Raw genomic sequence first — 27,591 nt, forward strand, 5'->3', positions numbered from 1 at the left:
TAAAAGGCCTTGAGATAATTTATGTTGTGATTTGCTGCCAGAACCAAACAAAGCAAAGTATCAGTTTGTCACCAAGAACCATGAGCAGATAGATAGATAGATATGAATGAAAGATATAAAAAAAAAAATACAAATGGACCCCTCAAGAAATGTTATTTTTTTCTCTGATCTACAACGTAACAACAAACATAAAAATACAGACCAACTGTGAACTACTCAACTATAGTAAAATTACAATTCTCTATGTCTTTCCAAGGATGTTAAAAAAAACTAAATGATCCTTGATCATATACGGTTCCCGAACCCTTGTCTATTTTGACCTAAACCATGTTCTTCTAAGCAAAACCAAACTCCAATGTAATGACAAATAAATCAATACATATTTTGATTCCATACAGGACTTGAATCCCAGTCTCCTCTTTGAAAGGGTGACTAAATCAATCAATAAATAACACATTATTTGTATAGCCCATATTCACAAATCACAATTTGCCTCATAGAGCTCAACAAGGTGCAACATTGTCTGTCTTTAAAGGGATGGTTCACAATTTTTTTTTTTATTTACTCATCTACTCACCACTATGCCGATGGAGGGGTGAAATGTTTGAAGAAAACCCTTTTGGAGTTTCAGGGGTAAGCAGCATTGCAGCCAAAAGCCAATACAATTGAAGTAACTGGGGGACCACTTAAAACACTAAATGTCTCCATACTGCTCCTGTGGTCTCATCTAAGTGTCCATAATATTCCCGGCAAAGTAACTCATATTGGAGCCAAAAATCGAATTTATTGTAAAATATTTTTTTTCAGCATAGATAATTTCTATGAGGTGTCCAGAACAACAAGTCCAAAGAAATCCTAGTTGAGGAAATATGTTTAATTATCATCAATCCGAGATGTGGGCCAATAAGGCCAGGCAACAATACACCCCAATGGGGCTATATTTTTCCTTTACTCCTATCAAAACCAAACTTTACACAATGAAAGTACCCATGAAAAGTAAAACATTTGTATTACAAGTTTCTTTGAAAATGAACTTAAATATGCAAATGAGATATCCACTAAGCGACCATTATCTGTCGCGTTGGCATCAGATAATGGTGATGGACTAGGACCGAGGCGGCGGCTGATGATGGATCCTAATAAGCGGCAACGGACAATGACTGTGGACTATAGTGGATCCGATCTTGATGATGGATCATGATCTTGCTGGTTGCTGACCATAGACTATGATTGCAGCAGGACTGCTTGACATATAGTATTGAAGTTATCGTTCAAAATGTTTACCCTCATCAATGCTGCTAAAAACTTTAATCTTGATGATGTTTTCCTACACTTGACATCTATTGCACGTCTGTCCGTCCTGGGAGAGGGATCCCTCACATGTGGCTCTCTCTGAGGTTTCTATGTATTTTTACCCTATTAACAGGGTATTTTAGTAGTTTTTCCTTGCTCTTGCTGAGGGTTAAGGACAGAGGATGTCACACGATGTTAAAGCCCTAAGAGACGAATTGTCATTTGTGAATATGGGCTATACAAATAAAATTTTATGTGATTGATTGATATTGATAGATTATTTATTTTATTTATTATCTTTGTTCAAGTCTCTTTTCCACTTTTGTTTCGTGTTAAGGTCTCAGACACAGAGGCAGAGACAGAGGCTGAGGCAGAAGTAACGTCAAATGATAGTTTATTGGAAATCCAATAACACAGACAGGCAGGCAGGCAGGTAGGTAGGTAGGTAGGCAGGCAGGCAGGCCTGAATTTTGCGATATCTTGGCTGCTACAACTAACTTGAACTTAGTCTATAGTCTGGCGCAGACTGAGAGCAGGAGTGGAGCTTTTAAAGGCAGCTGGTCAATCAAGGCCCCAACTCCAGCACACGAGGCTCTCATCTGCAATTAGTGACGTCACCGACACACACACCAAGGGAGAGAGAGAAAGAGAGAGACTAGGAGGCAGATGAGGCAGAGGGCATGACATTTAGTTTACCTCGGACTTGCGAGGTCTAACTTTATTTAGCGAATCTATTTAAGGCTTTTTCCTCTTCCTATCTTCAGTGGATTTGGATCTCTACATTAATTTGAATTAGATCCACATTTAAAATTACATAATTGTTGTTCCCACTAGGAAATAAATGGAGCAGGTAAGGTTTACATAGTAAGAAGAGTAAAGACTAAATGACCTCAGGTTTTTCTCAGTCCGTTCTGGGATTGAAACAAATAAGCTTACACTCGAAAGATATGATGGTTTCAGAGAGTGTAATGGTTTTCATGTGTGGTCTTGGTTTCTGTCAGAAGTTTCATGTGAGCAACCTGCCCCTAAAGGGGGTGTCAGAGCTCTCTCCTGGAGGATAAGAATTACGCTTTTCTGAATCTGTAATGTCAGAGGGTTTGTTGACAGGCAGGTCACGTCAATATTCACAGATGGTGAATATATTTCATCAGTTTGAAGCAATTATATATGAATACATAAAGTAGACATTATTTTGTTGAAATCAGATTTTTTTATTAAGGGTATTCCGATTAGGATATTTGGGGCTGATCGCCGCTCACATTGTTTGAAGTTGTATCTGCTGATAACAATCACTGATCAAAGGGTCTATGGCCCTGTTTACGCCTGATTAATATGCGTCTTGGGTGATCGAAGTGACCACTTATGATCGTATTTCTCTGCCCTGCTTTATGCAAATAAACACTACAGGGCTGAATCCTACTCAGATTTATCAGGAATTGTCCATTATTAAGTTGTTCCTTTTTTTTTTCTTTCAATTAAGCGCCACATTAAACTACTGTATCAGCCTGTCGGTGTCATATATTTCACCTGCGCTTTCAGCGCTGACTGTGTGGAAATCAGAATTTTATACATAAGAGATAGATGAGGAAGAAACGCATTAATACCAGATAAAGGAGAAAGGTGCATCCTGTTCACACTGCATAGCATCTTTCCTGCTGACAGGCTCTCAACAGGGAGTCACACAGAGTGGGTCACAGTAGAGGAGTTTATACCACCTGATCAGACAGACCACTCATGATAGAATTCCCTGCTCTATATGCAAATAAACGTGTACATCACCCTGTTTGCAAAGATGATGACAAAATGCATTGCATTTTCACCGACTGCAATAATACTGAGCAAACACTCTAGGACAAATGCACACCATTGTTTTTTACACAGAGAAAGAAATAACTGTGTATGACATTTGCTTAATTTTCAAGAAGGCTCAAACTGGCGAAGCCTATAATGCAGCCATTACCGTGTTTAATCGATACTGCGCAGAGCAACTCTATACAGAGATGAGAAGAGAAGCAAGATGCGTCTCTTGTTAGCTATTTGCACCATCAGCTCCAGGAAAAAATAAAAAGTAGTCATCAAATATCTACCTAAGTTGGATTGCAAAAGTATTTACTGAAAAAAATGACAAGTTAGCTATCACAATTCCTTCTCAACTCTGTTGAGAGTTGAAATTCATGAGTGGCAGCTGTTTCTTTTGCCTCATCCTATCGTCTCCTCTTATCTGCGTTTATAGAAACTGCTGATCAAACTAATTAAAGGGGAATATAGGCCAATATTGATCGGTGGCTGATCAATCAGAGCACCTTTAATTTGAATTATAATGCCACTCAAAATGTATTTGTGTTCTCAATTTCCTTGTGCTATATGGAAAGGCATGCGTTTTGCACAAGTCGAGATTGGAGATGACTAGTTCGACCTTTCAATTGTGAATTTTTGCTGCTCAAGTTGTTTTCTGATAATTTACCCAAAATTCACAAATTTGTCCTGGTGATTGATGTTTAAACTCTCTGTCTCATGAAAGCTCTATTCAACCCGCAGCCAGGAGCACCATCACAAGCATCATACGAGCACTCATAGAGTGGTAGAGCGCACAATTAGTGATGAAAACTTCAGGTGGATGTACCTTGCCAAAGCTGGTCTAATCAGCATCAGAGTAGAACACCACCCATTATTGCACACTTCTTTTTTAATATATACCACTGACATGACTTCACCTTAATATTCTTTTATTGCAGTCATCCATCAAGACAACATCAGACCAATTATTCATTTCACTGACACACGACCGACCCACAGCTGACATTTTGAGACAGCTGATATAAGCATATGCCATGTGGCTGAGGGTGTAGAGCTGTTGTCCCATAACCAGAAGGTCGTCGGTTCAATCAGGTCTTCATCCCAGTCCCCATTCTGCATGCCGATTTGTCCTTTGACAAGATACTGAACCTCAAATCTGCCCAGATGGTTGTTCCATTCACATATTTCTGCTAATGGATGCTCTATGTGAATGGCAAAAACTACAGTAAAGAGATTGCTTGACATATCTTTCACAGTTTTAGGGTTAAGCGACCCTAAAGTGATTTAAGTTAGTAAATACTATTCACATCATGTTCATCTTCCACACAGGTTAGAGTTTAAGGTATCAGTGAATTGGGAAGTTCCGCAGCACATAACAATACTCCCTGCACAAATTCAGACACAGAATGGGCTGAGGACCTGGCTGTGTCTGAAGCAATCCACAGTAGCAGAATTAAGGCTGTCTGCCTGAAGACTGCAGTCCATCTCCTTTGGGTTACATATGAATGTAGGGTCATTTGGCAGATCTCACTAGCAGCCATACTAAACAACTCTACATTAACTATACCCTAGTTGTTTTTCGTATTTGGTGTCTTAGGCTTGTAGTCATTTTTATTTTTAAATGAGAGATAAATAAGTCATTGTCTTTGTTTAGGAAAGGTGGCTTAGTTGTAATTGCTGTTTAACACCCAAATCTGCTGTGTAGAGGTTGTACCTATAAAGGCAACAAGATGTTGATTAAAGTAATATAAGGTTGAATTTTCGGATTTAAACACAACTCCAGTTCTTGACATTGTGGTACATCATAAAAGGTCCATGTTAAATGTTGTGTTAAGTTGTTTTTGCCCTCTGCTACTGCTGCACAGATGATATATGGTTTTGTTTATTTTAACAGGACAGTCTCTGCAATGAGCCAACAGTAGCCACAACAGTTGAATGTGACAGGCCGTGACATCGATCAAGCAGAGACTTGTACAGTAAGTTGCTTGTTCTACTGTTCTTTTTCCTTCTCTAAATCAATAGTGCTACTTCTATTAACACACATTTTCAGAATTATTGCTTGACTCTTTGTGATCATGTCATTTATCCAGTGGCTGAATTTGGAGGAAATTACTACTTTGTCATTTGTCTGTGATTAACAGAGCAGGTATGTTTATCTGAGGTTCATATTCAAATACATTTGTCTGCTGAGAACAATCACATATAAAAGCAATTCAAAGTGCACACACACACACTGTCACTGATAAATGCCTCCTGTACTAGGTCTTTTTAAACTTTGATACCAGTCTTCCCCATTCCTAACGCCAAAAGTGTCGTTGGGCAAGATACTGATCCCCAAATTGCTCCTTCTCAGAGAGAAAAGGGTTGAACATAGATGTACTGTATGAATGTGTGTGTGAAAGGGTGAATGTATAAAGTCAGTTCTGATAAACAGTTTATTCCATTCTTTATGCAACTAAAATTGCAAGAGGTCCAGAAATCAACCCTCCTCCACTTCTGGGGTTCGGATAATTAGATACGTGCAAATACAGGTTTATGCTTTTTACCAGACTTAATCAGTGTAATAAAAATTGTTATTGCACAAATCTTGTCCCAAAATCTACTGTATTCTCAGTGAACATTCATATGTCTGCTGTTGTGCAGAGAGGGAATGAGAGAGGACCTGTGTAGATGGCTAATACTGGGCTTTGAGCACATTTCTTTTCCGCATCCTGACCCCCCATCAATTTGCCACTTTTCAATCAATCAATCAAATTTTATTTATTCACAAATTACAATTTGTCTCATAGGGCTTTAACATGGTGTGACATCCTCTGCCCTTAACCCTCAACAAGAGTAAGGAAAAACTACTAAAAAAGAACATAGAAACCTCAGAGAGAGCCACATGTGAGGGATCCCTCTCCCATGATGGACAGCAGTGCAATAGATGTTACATGTAAAGGAGAAAATCCTCAAGATAAGGGTATTAGCACACCAGATAGGAATAAACACTTTGTACCATAACTGAAGGTCAATGAATTGATGGATTATTGTCACTAACGGTCGAGTATCCGAGGAGAAATACTATATCAAGTAGTCCTTCTGCAATCTTAGTGTATGGTCAGCAGCCAGCAAGATCATGATCCACCATCAAGATTGGATGCCATTATATTCCACAGTCATTGTCAACTGCCGCCATTAGGATCCACCATAAGATGCCACCTCGATCGTGGTTCACCACCAATATATGATGCCAACGCGATACAGAATCTGCAATTATTATCACGATCAGCCAGCACTATGCAGAATCCGCCATACTGGATCCACCATTGGGATCTCTGATAAGCGATCCACAGATCATAACTTTTGACAACCGCAACAGACTGAGAGCAAATGAGACACACCAGTCTCGTTGAGCTCAATGCAGGAAGAATAAACACATACTTTTCTGTCTCATGACTTTTTAATAAGGCATCTGTGTGTCTCCGTCTGTGTGCTCCTCACTACCTATTAACCTACAAGGTATATGATATTAACACATAGGACCCAGACTACTCAACTGAGCTTTTGTCATTATACCTGATTAAAAGTCTTATATCAAACTAGGGCTGATGTCTTTTTGTTTCGTTTTTTGAGTGATGGGGTCCAGAGGGAAACATCTTGCATTCCAGATTTGGACCGGAGTCCGTCACTTGGTGTCCCCTAGTTTAATTGATTCCACAGGGCGGCTGTGGCTGAGAGGTAGAGTGGTCGTCCTCTAACCTGAAGGTCGGCAGTTCGATCCCCAGTCTGACCCATCTGCATGCCGAAGTGTCCTTGGGCAAGATGCTGAACCCTGAATGGCCCCCCCATAGAATATCAAAGTGCTGCGAATAGATGCACCGTATGAATGTGTGTGTGAATGGGTGAATCTAACACTGTACTGTAAAGCGCTTTGAGTGGTCATTAAGACTAGAAAAGCGCTATACAAAATCAAAACCATTTACCACTTAAAAAACCATGTCTCCCACAAATTGTTTTGGAATACCCTACATTTCAGCCACTGTTTAGAATCTAGTGCCCATCAGGACTTCTTTTTGTACTTTTACATTTTATGCAGTTATTGACCATGATCATAACCAGTGTGTTACCACAAAGTACAGTATAAAGAAAAATATGTAGGTATCTGTAAAGATTGGACCAGACTCAGAGCATTTTTGAAACAATGACAGTCAAGAGGATGGATAACCATAGTGAGATAGAAACAAAGGACACAACTTAAAATTGTAACTGCATGTGTTAAAATGGTTGAACAGGATAATAAGCAGGTGGGACCCCAAGATAAGTTCAACAAATCAACTAAACAGATTCACTTACCAAATAACAACTAAAGTAAACTGTGTGCACAAAAATAATGATGATCCTTGTATATTGTTCAAAGTCTTTTTAAGAGTCAAAGTTCTCAAATTGATAGTTCTCTGTCTTCAGAGAAGTGTTAGAGTTTCTTACTGCACGTGACGTAAGTGTTCGGTTTACAACCTCCTCTTGCAGGCAACAGATTCTGTATCTCGTTGGCTAGGCTCACCATCAAGCACTGGAAAAGGTTTTCTCTGGAATCTCTTTGATATCTCCTCTGATGTCACTGAGATCTTCTCTGTAGTCTCAGCTCATCTAAAAGAGCACTCAACAAAAAAAAGTGCTGCACATTAGCTATGATAATGGCGTCTGGCCGTGGCACACATGCTGAAACTGGTAGTGTTATCTCTTTTTTTATCCATACACTTTGACTTCAATGGTTTGCTCTCATCGGAGATACAACCAGGCATGATTCTTGAGGCCTTTCCACCAGTGTGGCCAGTCAGGGGACAGTCGGGAGTAGGGCCTAAGCATTGGATTAGCTAAACTGAAATTACACTTAAATTTATCGGCTATTCAATGAGCCTAGGCATTCTAGTTTACTGACAGAATGGATTAAAAACCAAAGGTCAAAGTTTATATTGAGAACAATGCATCCGTGCTATTGCAAAACATACAATGAAATTATATCATTATGCATTTATTTTATTGAAAACTAACCTATAATCTAGAGAACATTATTAAGAACACAATACGTCATTGCCTATAGAAAATAATCATTCAGGGGGATGGACTGTAGCCAAACAAGATATTGATTGACAGTGAGACATGTTGGCATTTCATGGAGGAGGATGTTAATTTACTCTAGCTAAATAATTAATTATTTCACTGTACTGAACTGTTATTATGGGTGCCCTGCAAAGCGTTGCCTAGTGGTGCCAGCGTCACTTATTATGGGTGCCGCCTAGAAAAACAATATCCCTGCCCCTACCAATTGGACGGAGAAACAATGTGCAGGTAAACTAGGGTGTGCAAGAGATTGACCAATCCCCATGATTCTGTTACTAGTCCGATATTAGTGGTTGTCATCTAGCTGTTGGGATTTTAACTATTACAACATGTGTTGTTATGGTAGTTTTAAAGTGGAAAAAGTAAGTGATCTTGTGTCCAACTTTACCCCCGTAGCCGGGGTAAAGTGGGACACAAGACCACTTTTTTAAAAACAATCATATTTTCACTGCCCTTTGTCCTGAAGACATTCTGATCATTTCCTTTTTTAGAAAACATCCTGAATTAATGGGAAATGTTACATTTTAATGATATATCATTTTAGCTCGCCTAGAGGGGAGCAAATGTAAAAAATGTCCCACATTACCCCGCTCTCCCCTCAATACAATTTCTAAAATTGTTAGGACTGCAAAGCAGCACTGAGCGGGCCCGAGCACATGCATTTTGAAGTGTTGCATCGTTTTGCCTGAAAAAAAAAAAAATGACTGAGGAAATCTTGACACATAGAGCTGTTCAGGCTTGGACTCGGATCATGAGACAGAAGTTTGGTGGTGATAGGACAATGCACAGTGGAGTTAGGACAACATCATCTCCTTTGGCGAAGGATGAACCTTCGCCGTACTTCAATGTTTACACGGTTTGAGGAAATGTTCAATTCTGAGAGAGAGAAAGAGAGAAAGGGTGACGTCGCCTTTACAATACATAAAGATTCCTTTGATGTTTTAACACTGACACTGCAGGAGTGGAGTTGTTTGTTTACGGCTCGGCATCAAAAGATTCATGGTCATGAATATCACGTTTTAATGGCGTGTAATCAAACTTTGACGCCACGCCACAGTTACACCATGTGATGAAAAAACGATCTTTTAATAACTTTTTACCTCCATCTTGTTGTGATGACACTGATCTCAATTTGAAGTTGATCTGATGAAAGCCCTGGTACAAGTATATCAAAGTAAAAATGTGGAATATGGCCAAAATGCAAAATGGCAGGCTTCCTGTTGCGTTTTTCCAATTGCATCTAGAGACTTTTTGTTTGTCTGGTCATGATACACCTGTGTATCAATTTGTGTGAAGATCAGTCAATGTGAACATGTTCCGGGGGTCTCGGGGGCCACCATTGAGCCATTTACAACGCCCATTGAAAATTCCTCCAGAATACGTACATTTTCACCACTTTCTAACTTTCTGCAAATTTTGGTAAGAATTTGAGCATGTTAAAGCCCTCAAAAAGCCAATTCATTTGCCTGAGTAATAATAATAATAACTAGGGCTACGTTGTAGCACTAACGGGCCCGAGCACAGGCAATTTCAAGTCTGTTGCGGTCGGGGAAGAGAGAGCGATCGATGACCAAGCGCACGTCTCTGCCTTGCGTGCATTTTAAGCTCTGCAGCAAGAATAAACGCTTCACTTCCTGTAGCCAGCAGGTGGCGCTATGATTTTAAGTCTTGGTGTCTTTGTAGATGTCATCAGGTCGCGACTCTTGTCTTACATGTCTAGTTTGGAGTCGATGGGACCAAATATGTCCAAGATACAGAGGCTCGTGTTTTGATGGCGTGTGATCAGACTTTGACTCCACGCCATCGTCAGACGGTGTGACGAAATGTTGATTTTTTTTGATAACTTGATGACTTCTACTAAATCATGCTCTTGTTGGCATCTGTTCCTTGTTCCAAGTGGTTGGGGGCAATCAGTTTCATTTGCAGGCAGCTAATTTTCGTCTGCAATAGACAAATGACAGTAACTTTTAAAGCTGAATTTGTGTGACAAGATGTATCATGTGATTTTTTTTAATCGTTCAATAAATGCAGTGTTTTAAGCAGTGATGTATTACAGCAGTGTTGTTGCGCTCATATTCATCATATGGCATCGTTCGTGATGGTGAGTCCTAATGTTGTCAATAGATGTAACATAGGCTACGGAGCCGCATGCAGCTCTTCAGCCCCTCTGCAGTGGCTCCCTGTACAGTGCATGTTGCGCATATTGTTCTCGAATGGTGAACTTAACGAATCAGTTCTTTCACATGATGAACGTGAGTGAATGTAGCATTCACGTTCATTTTTTAAATAATCATCGTATCAGGCCATCATGAAATACCAGGAGCGGGTGAATGTGTGTGTGTGGGTGCGCGCTCCCAGATAGTGGACACACACACACAGATCCGGGGCTCCGCCCCCCGCCCTGAGCTCACTCGCTCAGAGAGACACAGTGAGATCGGAGCTCGTTCACGTGGAGCAGCCTCTCAGTGACTGACCGGCTGCTTCTCAACAGTGGAAACAGTGAAAACAACGAGTTTCTCTGGTCTCAGCTGATCAGAGATCATCGCCTAAGCTTCTTGATCAGAGCAGAAGCTGCAGGTGGTTTGTACCGATCTGCAGTTTCTGTGTCGGCCTCCAGTCTGACCTGCTCTCACGCTTTGTTTTAATATTTCAGCAACTAAAATATGCGTCACATCCTATTACGTCCCAGCGCTCTTCCCTGCAGGTCGCTAATCTATAGTTCCGACCCCCGGCCTCGGTAAACTAATCATGGATAAATCCCAGAAAAGAAAAGTCTTGGAGGAAAATAGAGTTTAATTCTGCGTGGACAGATTAATTTGCTTTCACTGCCACCGATGCTGTCTTACATGTATGCTTGATATGTGGCGAGGAATTAGCAAACAATAAGAAATGTAACGTTGAAAGATATTTCCAGAGCAAGCTCACAGCATCTGCTGAAAAGTACCAAGCTGGAGATGAGGAAAAAAAGCTGAGTTCTGTGTTTAGTTTAATCCAAACTAGGCCCACACATGTATTTTGTTCTCCAATTCATGAGAGTTTGGTGTTTTCCTATTTTGTAACAGGTAAAAATAGCAGTTAAATGTCAACAGTTTTTTATATTGTCGTTCTATTATTTAATAAATGCAACAAACTATAGTTTTTATATATATTGTATATCTATATATATATATATATGTATATATATAACTTTATAACCTGTGTTATCAAATATGTTGTGCGGCTCCAGACAGATTTAAATTGGGGGAAGAGGGGACAAAATGGGTCTGTCAGGAGTCACAATTTGAGCCTTGATCAAACTATGGTCTTAGGATGCCCTCTGGTGCCTTAATATTGGCGCTGCAGGTGAAATTCAATATTAAGTCACTAGAGAGCAGTGTAGGACCATGAACTACAGACATGGTGTTTTCATTTTGTTTATCAAATTTATAAGCCTCACCACGGTCACACAGATTGATGAAAAGTTTAAATTTTGATAACTTTAGATCTTCATCTTGTTTTGTACACATGCATCAAATTTTTACGTTGATTTGATGAAGGCCCTACGAGAAGTGAGTCAAATTGTAATACTAACAAAAACAAGACATTTCCTGCTGCCCCCAGGGGGCGCTGTCCTTTTAAGTCATGATTTCTAGGTAGATGTCTTCCGTTCGCGACTCTTGTCTTATATGTGTAGTTTGGAGTCGATTGGACCAAATATGTCTGAGATACAGACGCTCGTGTTTTCATGGCGTTTCATCAAACTGGGAGGCCACGCCACGGTCACACGGTGTGACGAAAAATCAATCTTTCAATAACTTTAGATCTCCATCTTGTTGTGACGAGACTCAAGTAAATTTTAAGTTGATCTGATAAAAGCTCTCCGACAAGTACTTCAAAATGTAAAATGTACCAAAAACAAGACATTTCCTGTTGCCACCAGGGGGCGCTGTGATTGTAAGTCACAATTTCTGCACCGATGTCTTCTGGTTGCGACTCTTGTCGTATGTGTCTAGTTTGGACTCGATTGGACAAAATATGTCTGAGATACAGAAGCTCGTGTTTTGATGGCGTTTTCATCACATTTTGCCGCCACACCACAGGCACACGGTATGACGAAAAGTTGTTTCTTTGATAACTTTAGATCTCCATTTTGTTGTGAGGACACTCATATAAATTTTAAGTTGATCTGATGAAAGCTCTGCTACAAGTGTATCATAGAAAAAAACATGGAATATTCCCAAAATGGCCACTGAATCCTAAATTGCTGGCTTCCTGTTGCGTTTTTCATAATGCTCCGAGTGGCTTTTTTGTGCGTCTGGTCATGATACACAACTGTCTTCAAAATCGTGAGGATCAGTGAATGCTAAATGAGGTGCTTCTCCGTAAATGAGGGGAAGCTCCGTTGGTGGCGCTGTTGAGCCATTTTGCCACGCCCATTTCCAAATACCCCAGAATACGTAAACTTGCGCACATTTCTAATTTACTGCACACTTTAGAAACTTTTTGAGCACGTTAAAGCCCTCAAAAAGCCAATTCATTGAGCGAAGAAAAATAATAATAACTAGGGCTACGTTGTAGCACTAACGGGCCCGAGCACAGGCAATTTCAAGTCTGTTGCGGTCGGGGAAGAGAGAGCGATCGATGACCAAGCGCACGTCTCTGCCTTGCGTGCGTTTTAAGCTCTGCAGCAAGAATAAACGCTTCACTTCCTGTAGCCAGCAGGTGGCGCTAGGATTTTAAGTCATGGTGTCCTTGTAGATGTCATCAGATCGCGACTCTTGTCTTACATGTCTAGTTTGGAGTTGATTGGACCAAATATGTCCAAGATACAGACGCTCGTGTTTTGATGGCATGTGATCAGACTTTGACTCCACGCCATGGTCAGAGTATGGTGTTTTCCTATTTTTTAGCAGGTAAAAATACCAGTTAAATGTCAACAGTTGTCTTTATTGTCGTTCTGTTATTTAATAAATGCAACAAACTATAGTTTTTATATATATTGTATAACTATATATATATATATGTATATATATAACTTTATAACCTGTGTTATCAAATATGTTGTGCGGCTCCAGACAGATTTAAATTGGGGGAAGAGGGGACGAAATGGCTTTTTCAATAGTTACATTTTGTGTCTTGATCAAACCATGGTGTTACACTGACCTCTGGTGCCTTAATATTGGCACTACAGGTGTAATTCAATATTAAGTCACTAGAGAGCAGTGTTGGACCATTAACTACAGACATGGTGTTTTCATTTTGTTTATCAAATTTATAAGCCTCACCAAGGTCACACAGATTGATGAAAAGTTTAAATTTTGATAACTTTAGATCTTCATCTTGTTTTGTACACATGCATCAAATTTTTACGTTGATTTGATGAAGGCCCTACGAGAAGTGAGTCAAACTGTAAGACATAGAAAAACAAGACATTTGCTGTTGCCACCAGGGGACGCTGTGATTTTAAGTCACGATTTCTGTACCGATGTCTTCAGGTCGCGACTCTTGTCTTATGTGTATAGTTTGGACTCGATTGGACAAAATATGTCCAAGATACAGGAGCCTGTGTTTTGATGGCGTTTAATCAAACTTTGAGGCCACACCACGGTCAGACGGTTTTGCTAAAACTTAATCCTTCAATAACTTTAGATCTCCATTTTGTTGTGATGATGATCGTCTAAATTGTAAGTTGATTTGATGAAAGCTGTAGGAGGAGTACTTAAAAGAAAAAATATCGAATATGACCAAAATGGCCACTAAAGTCAAACTGGCGGGCTTCCTGTTGCGTTATTCATAATGCACTGATGGACTTTTTTGTGCATCTAGTCATGATACACAATAGTCTTTGTTTTTTTTGATGATCGGTGAATGCTAAATGAGGGGCTTTTCCGTAGGTGGCGCTATTGAGCGGTTTTGACACACCCGTTCCCAAATACTTCAGAATACGTAAACTTGCGCACATTTCTAATTTACTGTACACTTTAGAAACTTTTTGAGCACGTTAAAGCCCTCAAAAAGCCAATTCACTGAGCGAAGAAAAATAATAATAATAATAATCTTTTCAATTTCAATAGGTCCTCTCACCGATTTCGGTGCTCGGGCCCTAACTAGGGCTACGTTGTAGCACTAACGGGCCCGAGCACAGGCAATTTCAAGTCTGTTGCGGTCGGGGAAGAGAGAACGTTCGATGACCAAGCGCTCGTCTCAGCGTTGCATGCATTTGCGCACTGCTGCAAGATAAACGCTTCACTTCCTGTAGCCAGCAGGTGGCGCTATGATTTTAAGTCATGGTGTCTTTGTTGATGTCATCAGGTCGCGCTTCTTGTCTTACATGTGTAGTTTGAACTCCATTGGACCAAATATGTCCAAGATACAGAAGCTTGTGTTTTGATGGCGTTTAGTCACATTTTGACGCCTCGCCACGGTCACACGGTGTGGCGAAAAATTGATCTTTCAATAACTTTAGATCTCCATCTTGTTGTGATGACACTCGTCTAAATTTTCAGTTGATCTGATGAAAGCTCTCCAAGAAGTACTTGAAAATAAAAAACATGGAATATGGTCCAAATCGAAAATGGCGGGGTTCCTGTTGCGTTTTTCAAATTGCTCTGAGCGCGTTTTTTGTGCATCTGGTGATGATACACAACTGTCTTCAATTTCGTGAGGATCAGTGAATTCTAAATGAGGTGTTTCTCCATAAATGAGGGGAAGCTCTGTTGGTGGCGCTGTTGAGCCATTTTGCCACGCCCATTCTTTAAAACCATCTGAATATCTTCAAGGGAGGGGGGCTGATGATACACACATGTAGTTTGAGGGAGATGGACCCATGAACACGGAAGTTAAAGCGTTTTCGTGTGTCATGGCGAGCTGATGTGACGCCCCGCCACAGTCAGACAGTGTGACGAAAAGTTGTTTCTTTGATAACTTTAGATCTCCATCTTGTTGTGATGACACTCGTCTAAATTTTCAGTTGATGTGATGAAAGCTGTACGAGAAGTATATCAAAGTAAAAGATTATGGAATATGACCAAAATGGCCACGAAATCGAAAATGGCGTGCTTCCTGTTGCGTTTTTCATATTGCTCCGAGCGCGTTTTTTGTGCATCTGGTGATGATACACAACTGTCTTCAATTTCGTGGGGATCAGTGAATGCTAAATGAGGTGTTTCTCCGTAAATGAGGGAAAGCACCATTGGTGGCGCTGTTGAGCCATTTTGCCACACCCATTTCCAAATACCCCAGAATACGTAAATTTTCACGAGGCCCATAATCTGCTCTATAGATGTTGAATGCATTCTGTAGTGAGAACACATTCAAGCACATGTCCTACACCTCCATGAGAGGGGGGAGGGGTGAGAAGGGGGAGGGATGAGAGGGGTGAAAGGGGGTGGGGTAAGATGGGGGCGGGGTGAGAGGGGGGCGGGGCCTTCAAAACAGGTTGATCTGAGGAGGTCTGTTTTAGACAGAGTATAAAGGTGCTGTTTTAAATTATCCTTGGGGTATTTTTACCAAAATATTTTACAGACATTTCATTAAGAACCCAAGGAACCATATCAACTGTGGTGAAATGGAAATAATATGTCCCCTTTAAAGCGAATATGTCCCCTTTAAAGCGTTTTCGTGTGTCATGGCGAGCTGATTTGACGCCCCGCCACAGTCAGACGGTGTGTCGAAAAGTTGTTTCTTTGATAACTTTAGATCTCCATCTTGTTGTGATGCCACCCGTCTAAATTTTAAATTGATGTGATGAAAGCTCTCCGACAAATAAATCAAAGCGCACGATGTACAAAAACAAGACATTTCCTGATGCCACCAGGGGGCGCTTTCCTTTTAAGTCATGATTTCTAGGTAGATGTCTTCCGGTCGCGACTCTTGTCTTATATGTGTAGTTTGGAGTCGATTGGACAAAATATGTCTAAGTTACAGAAGCTCGCTTATATTGGCGTTTAGTCGAACTTTGAGACCTCACCACGGTCACACGGTATGATGAAAAGTTTAAATATTGATAACTTTAGATCTTCATCTTGTTTTGTAGAGTCTCATCTAATTTTTAAGTTGATCTGATGAAAGCTCTCCGAGTAGTACATAAAAACATAACACGTCTTAAAAACAAGACATTTCCTGTTGCCACCAGGGGGCGCTGTGATTGTAAGTCACAATTTCTGCAGTGATGTCTTCTGGTCGCGACTCTTGTCGTATGTGTCTAGTTTGGACTCAATTGGACAAACTATGTCTGAAATATGGAAGCTTGTGTTTTGATGGCGTTTCATCAAACTTTAACGCCACACCACGGTCAGACGGTTTTGCCAAAACGTAATCCTTCAATAACTTTAGATCTCCAATTTGTTGTGATGACGATCGTCTAAATTTGAAGTTGATCTGATGAAAGCTGTACGACAAGTACATCAAAGAAAAAATATGGAATATGACCAAAATGGCCACTAAAGTCAAACTGGCGGGCTTCCTGTTGCGTTATTCATAATGCACTGATGGACTTTTTTGTGCATCTAGTCATGATACACAATAGTCTTTGTTTTTTTTGAGGATCGGTGAATGCTAAATGAGGGGCTTTTCCGTAGGTGGCGCTCTTGAGCCATTTTGCCACGCCCTTTTCAAAATACTCCAGAATACGTAAATTTAAGCCGCCTTCGAATTTACTGCAAACTCCTACAACTTTTTGAGCACATTAAAGCCCTCAAAAAGCCAATAAGTTTAATCGGAAAATAATAATAATAATAATAATAATAATAATAATAATAATCATTTCAATTTCAATAGGGCCTCCCACCGATTTCGGTGCTCGGGCCCTAATAATAATCTTTTCAATTTCAATAGGTCCTCTCACCGATTTCGGTGCTCGGGCCCTAATAATAATAAAAATCCTTACAGATTCATTAGGCCTCTCACCATTCGGTGCTCGGGCCCTAATAAGAATAATAATAATCATTTCAATTTCAATAGGTCCTCTCACCGAAATCGGTGCTCGGGCCCTAATAATAAAAATCCTTACAGATTCAATAGGGCCTCTCACCATTCGGTGCTCGGGCCCTAATAAAAATCCTTACAGATTCAATAGGGCCTCTCACCATTCGGTGCTCGGGCCCTAATAATAATCATTTCAATTTCAATAGGGCCTCCCACCGATTTCGGTGCTCGGGCCCTAATAATAATCCTTTCAATTTCAATAGGTCCTCTCACCGATTTCGGTGCTCGGGCCCTAACTAGGGCTACGTTGTAGCACTAACGGGCCCGAGCAAAGGCAATTTCAAGTCTGTTGCGGTCGGTGAAGAGAGAACATTCGATGACCAAGCGCTCGTCTCCGCGTTGCATGCGTTCGCGCACAGCCCGGCAAGGATGTTCGCTTCACTTCCTCTAGCCAGCAGGTGGCTCTATGAACTAGAGGTAAGTAACCTTGAAACTATACAACAACAAAAGCTACTGCTTTAACCATCATCATATGCTTACATGCCTCAAGGCTTTTTTAATATAAAATTGTTATAAAAGTTACCGTTTATTTAACATGTCTAATGAACAGATTGAAGCAGGTTAACTACAGAGTCGTTTGTTTGGTTGTGACTTTATTTTTTATTTTAATAAGTTAATATCAATACGCTACACGTGTAAGTTGCATGTGATAGTAACTATGTTTCACCATTATTCTGTTACAGGCTGGTATATCCACCATTACTATTCCCACCTCGTTTATTTAGCCTGTCATGGAGTTCTACATTGAATTAGACAGTTTAGATATGATTATAATCTCCACACATCAGTGTTGTAAACAGTTCGCAAATTAATTATATAATTATGTTTTCACACTGAGGGAAGTGAAGAGACTTGATGTGGACTGTTATCAACAGCTCTCTGGGAGATTATCACCTTGAATATTACAGATGAGGTAGAAAGACATTTTATCTATTTGTACAATGTTGTATTTCTTTCATTACTTTTATCATAAGCGACTTAAAATATGTGCATTTAACCATGAGGATACAAACCCAGACCCCAGTACATCGGTTCTATCTGAAATCTGTTGTGCTTCATACACAACACAAAACATTCTTTAACAGTGCATTTCTTCTCTTCATAGATGAAGAACTGCAGCACCAGATGTCCTCAGCAGCAACATGGTGGAGATCTGCAGCTTCATGCTGGTCAACACGTGGACGACTGCATCATCATCATAATCTACACAACACTTCATGCGTTCCTCCCTTAACTAAAGACGGCCTGCAACTGTTTAGTGTTGGCAGTCATTGCTAAGTGTCATGGATAAGAGTTAATTTCTATCTTCATTATGGTTGGTTAAAAAATAAACACTTATTAGAACAATGTGTATCTTTTGCTTTTTGATTTGATACACTTTAGATAAGAACCCAGTGTTTAATATTTCTGCTTTGCCATAAGAGACAGAACATGGTCATCACAGCTGTGTCCTTCAGGCTTGCCGTCCCTAATAAAATGATAGGAAACATAAAAGTATGACATTATTGTAGAGGAAGTGTTACTTTTGAACAAAGTCTGTATTCTTATTTTCTGTGGATATTCAACTATGTATTTGAATATGCTTTTGGATTAAAACGTGCACTACCATGACAATGAATGTACAGTATGGAGTTATTTCACATTAAAAGTACTGCATTATAATTTAAAACATGATGTATTATGTGCAATAGTTTGATTGATTGTAAGTAATGAAAACAGGTCTGTACCTGGAGTCAGTGTTCAGTATGGCTGGATTCCAGTTGTGTCTCAGGTTGGACATCCTAGAGGAACATTAAACACAAATACACAGGTATGTAAAGTCATACATGTGCCAGGTTAACTGCTGAACAGACTTTTACATGGTAAAAATAAAATATTACTTCAAAGTTAATCAGATCATAATCATTTCAGCTTAGGAAATAGGTAGTGAACATTAACATTAAAGCCGAACTCACAACACACAGCACAGCTTACAGTGTAACGTCACGTGAATTTCAAACATCTATATCGCTTAAACGAGGGAGTTAAAAAAAAATTCAACCCCCTCAGAGTTGTCATGAAGGAAGAACTTAGCGATTGAGACTAAAACCAAAGTTTGAACAATGCTGTGAACAGGTTTAATTCTGCTCTAAAGTTGGGCATTTTAACATGGGAAAAGTGACAGCGATTTCGTGTGTCATGGCCAGCTGATGAACTTTGATGCCACGCCATTAATAATCGGCATGATGAAAAGTCACAGTAATCTTATGCCTACATTATCAATATCTTGAGACCCGTTTGACATGGTTTAGCAAAGTGAATGAGGAGAAATACAACGAAGTGTAAGACACCAAAAACAAGACATTTCCTGCTGCCCCTAGGGGGCGCTGTAATTTTAAGACACGATTTCTATGTAGATGTCTTCAGGTCGCGACTCTTGTCGTACATGTCTAGTTCGGAGTCGATTGGACCAAATATGTCTGAGATACAGAAGCCCGTGTTTTAATGTTATTCATCAAACTTTAACGCCACGCCATGGTGTGGCGAAAAGTAAATTTTGTGATAACTTTAGATCTTCATGTTGTCTTGAGGAGACTCATCTAATTTTTAAGTTGATCTGATGAAGGCCCTATGACAAGTAAATCAAAGTGTAAGACGTACCAAAAAAAAGACATTTCCTGTTGCCAGCAGGGGGTGCTGTGATTTTAAGTCACAATTGCTGTACAGATGTCTTCAGGTCGCGAATCTTGTCTTATGTGTCTAGTTTGGACTTGATTGGACAAAATATGTCCAAGATACAGAAGCCCGTGTTTTGATGGCGTTTAATCAAACTTTGCCGCCACGCCACGGTCACACAATATGAAGAAGAGTTGAAATTTTGATAACTTTAGATCTCCATCTTGTTTTGATGACACTCATCAAAATTTGAATTTGATCCGATGAAAGCTCTATGACAAGTGTGTCAAAGTAATAGTGTGGAATATGGGAAAAATGGCCACTAAATCCAAAATGGCGGGCTTCCTGTGTGGTTTAACATATCTGTCCAAGAGACTTATTTCTTTGTCATGAAAAGACACATGTCCCTATAGATTTTTGTAGATGTAGGCCAATCGTAGTGCCGGGGCTGTCCTTTAGGGGGCGCTAGTCAGTTATTTTGCCACGCCCATTCCTTAAAAGCATCTGAATATCTTTAGGGGGTGGCTGTTGATTCACACTTGTAGTTTGAGGGAGCTGGACCCATGAACGCGGAAGTTACAGCGATTTTGTGTGTCTTGGCGAGTTGATGAACTTTGATGCCACGCCATTAATAATCCGTATTATGAAAAGTCACAGTAATCTTATGCTCACATTATCAATGTCTTGAGACCAATTTGACACAGTTTGACATGGTTTCGAAAAGTGGATGAGGAGGAATACTTCAAAGTGTAAGACGTACCAAAAACAAGACATTTCCTGTTGCTCAAGGAGAAAAGAAAAAAGTGATCCATGGATCCTCAGCATTCTTTCTCAGCTCATACAATATGTAGTCCTTAAGTATAGTTTTCACAGGGTTAGCCCGTGCCCTTTACAGTTTTTCTCCATTGCTTTGGCTCATTTCACGAAACAGAAAGGACATTCTCAAAACAACACGTGCAAACCTCCAAACCACTGGGCACTTGTTCACAACAGATTGGAATATCTCATTCCTTTAATCAAATTGCAATTGTATTAGCACATCCTTGCAATGACAAGTACAATTTCCAACAGCTTGCACAAATTTCAAATGATTTAGCACACCTTTGCAAACGGTTAGGTACAATTGCCTTCAGTTAGCCCAATTACCAATTGAATATATATTGCTGGTCAAAACTGACTGTCGCTTCTCAGTCAAGTGGTTGTTCTCTGCAGAACATGTTGGCATAATTTCATTGTGTACATCATCACCTGCACAATAGTTCACTCCACTGTCAAAATCGTACAGGCACATAATACCATGAAAAACATCATGGTATATACTGTGATAAGGATATCTTTGATAACCGGGTTAATTTTCAGGTGGAACTAGAACTTTAGTAATCAAGGTTGAGTTTCACACATCTGATCACCAATCACACAGTAAGTTTACAGTTTTTCTCAATTGCTTTGGCTCATTTCATGAAACAGAAATGACATTCTCAGAGCTCTAAGTGCAATTGGCAAAATAGCCCATATGGTTCAGCACAACTACATAGATCACCTTCAAAAGGTCATATCTCACTGTGCCAAATTTTAGTTTTGATGTGCTTATTGTTTGACAGTATATTGTGCTGTACACATTTTCTATTACTGTAAGCACGATGTATTGCAATTACTGTAACAATTTCCATGGCAGTATGAGTTCAATAAACATATTTTATGTGAAACCTTGAATAAATCTTTTTTCTGTTTGATACACATAATATTCTGGAAAGAAAACATCTACTGTAACCATTCAGTGACCATTCAAGGACTGAGCCAAGATTGAAATGTGCACATGAGGGATATTTCTATGGTCCACTGCCATACTGACAAAACATCTAAACATTTTGACCAGTAGTGTTTAAACAATGCCAAAGGGACTTCCCATTTTGGGGGCACTGACTATTTGTATGAGAAAAGGATTTAGTTTTGACTGATAAGTTGGCTGTTTTGGGAGAGATATGACCTTTTGCAGGTGTGCTATGGAGTTTTGCTGAACCATCTATGTTATTTTGGCAAATGTATTTAAAGCTTTGAGAATGTCCTGCTTTTTCTGAGAGATGAGCCACAGCAATCGAGAAGGACATTTTCATTTTGGGGGCACTGACTATTTATATGAGAAAATGATTTGGTTTTGAAACTTGAGTTAACTGTTTTGGGTGAGATATGACCTTTTGAAGGTGATCTATGTAGTTGTGCTGAACCATATGGGCTATTTTGCCAATTGCACTTAGAGCTCTGAGAATGTCATTTCTGTTTCATGAAATAAGCCAAAGCAATGGAGAAAAACTGTAAAGTAAGATGCACACTCGTATACATACACACAGTAAAAGCCGACTCCCAGGCATCTGTGTTAGTGTAATGATTTACTTGTAGTGTCATAGAATACATGTAATGACTTTTAAAATAAAAGGCACAGCGACTTTATTGTAAAAGTAAAAACAATGAATTGTTTGTCTACTGTTAACTGTCTGCTGTACATGTGTACCAAGTGTAATCTCCCTATTATAAAATTGATTATTAATGATCAATCCATGTTCTTGGTAGGACCCAGCCAGTATAAAGGAGGTGACTGGAGGTCAGGAGGAGGAGTGATCTTACCTTGGATATAGTGATGACAGGGATACTGCAAGGGCCCAGCTGTTAGAGGGGCATTGTCTATAATGCAGAGCTCAGTTGTTTTTTTATGTGTGTTTCATCCAAGTTTGATTTTAATTATTTGTCTATTTTTGGAATAAGGCCTGCACTTTACATATCGCTGCACTGGGAATTGCGTTGCAGCCAAAAAATAAATACACTTGGACTGAAAGACTCGGTTTGTCTCTTGTTTGTGCCATATCCGCTTGTGCCAACCTTACATTGGTCATTGGAGTTGTAAATATTGGGCTGGGCTTGTCTTCCAGTTGCAAGCATTTCAGTATCACATGGAAATCATGATAAACGTGTCATCAAGCCAGGCAGCATTTACTTTTATATTTGGACTGCAGTATTTGTAATGATGCCTCAGAGTGCATTACTCTTCTCATACCTGCACAAATAGCCTAATATATTTTGAGTAAATCCATTTGGGGTCTCCCCATGGCCTAGAAATGTCAAAAGAGAACTGTATAGGCACGATGTCTCTGGGGAAGTCGGGGACCTTAGTTACATGTCATCTCCTTTGTTTTTACTTCAAATGTCAAGCAAAGACAAAATAACCAAAACATGAATAAAAAATGACAGAACATGCCAAGTATAATGTACTCCACTATTATACACAAGAACAAGTTGACATGTTAAACAATATCTTCAATAATTATGTGGCCAATAGATCTGTAGGATGTGGTCCCTTGAATGTATCCAGTAATCTGTGGTGTGTCTGTAGCATTCAGTACTCTTCAGAATATTGATGAAGTGTTGAGGACAGTCGGATACCAAGTGGAGTTGAGCTGAGATAAGTGTACAGGTTTGTAGAGACATGTACTGGAGAGACTCAGCAGCGACGCATACAGTTTAAGTATCTGAGTGTGACTCAGTCACCTCCATGAAGCCGAAATTTGGCGCAAGTTTCTCAAGTGAGTGAAATTTACTATAAATGGGTGTAATAGATATAGATGTGATGCAGATGTGAATGCAACGTAGGCTACTGTTATGCACAAGAATGATTCAAAAAGATACAGATAACCTTCACTAACTATTTTGATTAATGTGAGTACTGCTGTAACAAACAATGAGAAAAGGAAGAGTTCATGATGCAACAAGGTGTACATTTGTGCCTCAACAGCTGTAAACCATATATGCAACAAATGTACACTCAGTTAGCTAGTCAGAACCGAATTCAGTCAAGTACAACAGTCCTTCCTACTGTGCTTTCATGAAATTGAATTACTGTTCCAGATTGGTGGTAGCTCTACTTTCTTAAGGCTGCATTTTGAAATGCTGTTGAATTGTGTTGCTGTGGTGTACGCAGTAGTGACGAATCAGTGCCATCCAATAAGAATATTGTCTCCCAAAATATTTATTTTGAGATTTTTCAATATATGACTTGGTCAATATAGTGACCCTGTTGGCTATAATAATTGCATAGACAAAGTCTAATATAACAAGTCTAGTTCACCTAAAGCTTGGCAGTTGTTTGGACAGATGATGTGGGTGTCTGCTCTGCAGGTTAAGGTCGATGGGCAGCTGAATAACATCATTTACTCATTATTGTAATTAAAGTATACAAGATCGAGTCCCAAAGACCTACTGCTTATAACATAAATTCTCTTGTCTTTGCAGGTGTCACTCTCAATTGTGTGAGTTCATAGCTAATCAGCAGCAGTGTTGGGTCCAGAGAGGAGTCACAGCATGGACCTTAGATTCAGACTGATGTCACCTCTCACCAGGGGAGCGCTTCATCTCCTGCTGCTGGCCAGACTGGTCCTGCCTTCTCACTCAGAGAGTGAGTACTAATATTATTTACACAGCTCAAGGTTTTGTTAAATTGTTTATGGTCTGTATCTATATAGCACTTTCTATATCACAGACACTTATACAGTGCATCTATGTGGAGCACTTTCTCTATGAGAAGGTGGCAATTTGGGTTTCAGTATCTTGCTCAAGGACACTTCGGCATGCGGCAAGGGGAACACTGGGATCTAATTGCTGACCTTGCAAATAGGGGGCAACCACTCTAACCCCTGAGCCACTGCACTCAAAACAATTAGAAGCACTATTTATGGGTAATGTTTTCATATGAATGGCCGGCAGTTAGTATGGCAGATCATAAAATGTGCGTACGCGGAGAAAGGTGAAAGCTTTTGTCAGTGTAAGACACATTAAGTGGGTTTACAGTTATTTTTCTGGAGGCAGTTGTGTCCAAAAGTAAGAAAACCTCTTTAATGTTTAATTTTTGAACAACAATGTAATGTCAATGTTTATCTAACATTTATTTTTAGATCCTAAATAAACACAAGAGTGTGTGAGGTTTTATTTATGAACACAAATACATTAAAGTCCGTTAACATGGAGCAAGTATACAAACAACTGTCAACAAATACAGCCTTTGTTCTTAGAACATTATTCAGTTATCCTCATTTTCTCATCACAACTTTTCATACGCTCACAGGCTGAAATATGTTACAGAATGAACTGCAATACTGAACAAATTAATTTCAAAGATGAGAACTGGAAAAAAATGTATATGACCTTGATTATGTCCAATAAGGTTAACATAGTTGAAATCATTTGTTTGATTTATCAAAAGAACATCAAAAAGTTGAATTTGTAGACATTATATTGACGTAGAGATGGAGGCCAGCCCAGAGATAGTCACAAAGACTCTGTAAGGTGAAAAATACTGATGGATTCATTAAAGAATTAACTACGCCAAATGTTGGTTATGGAAGATAGATTTATAAAACATTTCTAGCCATTGCACTCTTCAGTTCCTACCTTCAGTTACTTTACACAGTATTTGTGCTTTACTTTGCATCCAGTGATGTGAGCAACACTGTCTCAAAGAGGGGGGTCATGGCTGGGTTTGGAGACAAAACAAAAAAATTGCATCCATTGACCAGCAAAGATGCAAAGATGGCTCTATTGTTCACCCATGAGATTCAGCTTTGTGTAATAAGCAAAAAATTACACAACAATCAGGTCGAAGTTGAAAAAAGTGAAAGGTTTGAAATTAAGAAAAGGGAAATTGTTTTTATATGCAGTAAACAAAAGGTTACTGGGTTAGGGTTAACCCTAACCTCAGATTTAGAGAGGACAATGTGCATATGTTATAATTGCATAATAATAAGCAATTTACAAAGTGCTCAAGAAAGAAGCTTCCAGAGAAACAGACAATCACACACACCCACACAAACAAAGGGAACATGTTAGAACCCAGCTGGATTGTTCAAGTACAACAGTTCCTGATTTCTCATGTGTACAACTGAGTTAATCTCTGAAAGATTGATTGAGTGAAAGTGTGCAAATTATCCCCTATTCAACAACAAAAATTACAAGGCTCTCATTAGCTGGTTTGCTTGCGGGTCAGGGGTGAATGAGGAAGGAGAGTGAAGAAGATATGTTTTGATGTGAGGAGTGTCGGAGTGGAGACAAGAAGTGTTACATGTTCTTCGGCTTAATAAAGTTCCAAATAAGGAGAGAAGTTCTGTGTCGTGTCTGAAGCGAAGACGCTACAAAACATTTATTTATAACCTGCCTGCTGACAGAACAAATTAAAACTGTCAACTCAGTCATCAAAAGTCAGGTGGCGGGTTAAAGCTTCTGATTTGTTGTTGAACATGAATCTACTGCTTTTGCCTAATTCAAGATGGCAGCGGGCATCAGGTTGCTAACCGGCAATCATAATGAAAAAAAAAATAAGAAGAGCCCTGCTGCCCTACATGATACATGGAAGACATTCAAATCATTGACGTGAATCATTGTTCGGAAGAAGAGAATAGAAAGAAAATTTGAAAACAGGTGATCGACGTAGCCATGTCCCTCCATCAAATCTTGCTCCGCCTCCTCCGACTAAATTCTACTTTGGAAACTTATATTGATCACGTTTGTCCCGGGTCAGATTCATCAATATGAGCGGTTGATTATATAAACGATTCATCAGCCTCTTGCTCGCTCGCTCTTTTCCTCTCTCTCTCTCTTACTTGCTCACACACACATACACGAGGGTACACATGTATATACTGTGTATTCAGTCTGATTAAGTGCAATAGATGCCACGTGTAATGGAGAACATCTTAAAGATAAGGGTATTTGCAGTATTGATTAGAACTAGAAAATTCCTCCTGCCGGGAAATTTCGAATGGGTGCCTTCTGCGTCCGGGTCGAAAAGAGACTTTTTGGGGAAGAGAGACAGACTGGCTGCTGAGAGGAGAGAGAGAGAGAGAGAGAGACTTGATCAGTAGGTGGCGCTATCAGTAACACTGCATACACACTCATAGGTCTCTTCAGGTCAGGAATCTGATGAAGTGTGTGCGATTTGGGACCAATTGCTAAAACTTCATTTTCACACCGACCACTAGAGGGCGCTATCACTATCAATAAATACACAATAATATATTTGTTCAAAAGCAATTTTTGGATGCTATTGGTTTTGAACTCACAACCAGTGGATCATTGAGTCAGCAGCTCAACCCACTGATCTAATTGAATTGACCTTAAACATCAATTACAATTGTATATTTAAAGAGTAGAAAGTTCCCCTTCTGAAAGACACAGAATATGACAATTTTAAAGTTCTGCCCTAATTTGGACTTGAACCCTCAACCTCTGAGTTACTAACCCTCTTATGTAACCACTAGACTACCTATGGTGTTGAATAAAGCATGGCTCGTATAAAGATTTCACTGTCCCCCTCGCCCTAATGGCCCCTCTCTCAGCGTGTGTAACTCACTAATGACAACAGGTGTGGAGAGAGCGAATGACAGATTAGACATCAGGAGAAGGTCCCAAACAAAATGCTCTTATTCAAAATCTATAACTCCTATCCGTGAAATGAAAACATCGTGAGAATCACAAGGTTTGGACGAACAAGTACATATCCATATTATTATTTAGAGCCAAAAAATTAGGCCATGCGAGCAGTTTAGAAACGTAGTTCTGATTTCATAAATCTCCTCCTTTTTACTATCATTAGTTTTAATTGAAGATACATTTTTTTCACACTCTAACGCTGTCATCAAACAAATACTTGTTACTTAAAAAATGTAATTCCTATCTGGAAAACAAAAACATTTTGAGAATCACAAGGCTTGACACTACAACCGGATATATTAATATATT

At 39.5% G+C, this 27,591-nt stretch overlaps 1 protein-coding gene across 1 annotated transcript in view; it reads left to right on the forward strand.

Moving 5' to 3' along the window:
• The window catches only part of ptprfa (protein tyrosine phosphatase receptor type Fa), a 231,113-nt gene that overhangs the window by 14,722 nt on the left and 188,800 nt on the right, over positions 1 to 27,591 (forward strand). The window contains 2 exon segments of the mRNA XM_053430630.1: positions 4,985 to 5,066; positions 24,094 to 24,256. Of these exon segments, the coding sequence (XP_053286605.1) occupies positions 24,163 to 24,256 (94 nt within the window). The 5' untranslated portion in view covers positions 4,985 to 5,066; positions 24,094 to 24,162.

Source organism: Pleuronectes platessa, chromosome 9, assembly GCF_947347685.1.
Source record: "Pleuronectes platessa chromosome 9, fPlePla1.1, whole genome shotgun sequence".
Taxonomy (NCBI): domain Eukaryota; kingdom Metazoa; phylum Chordata; class Actinopteri; order Pleuronectiformes; family Pleuronectidae; genus Pleuronectes; species Pleuronectes platessa.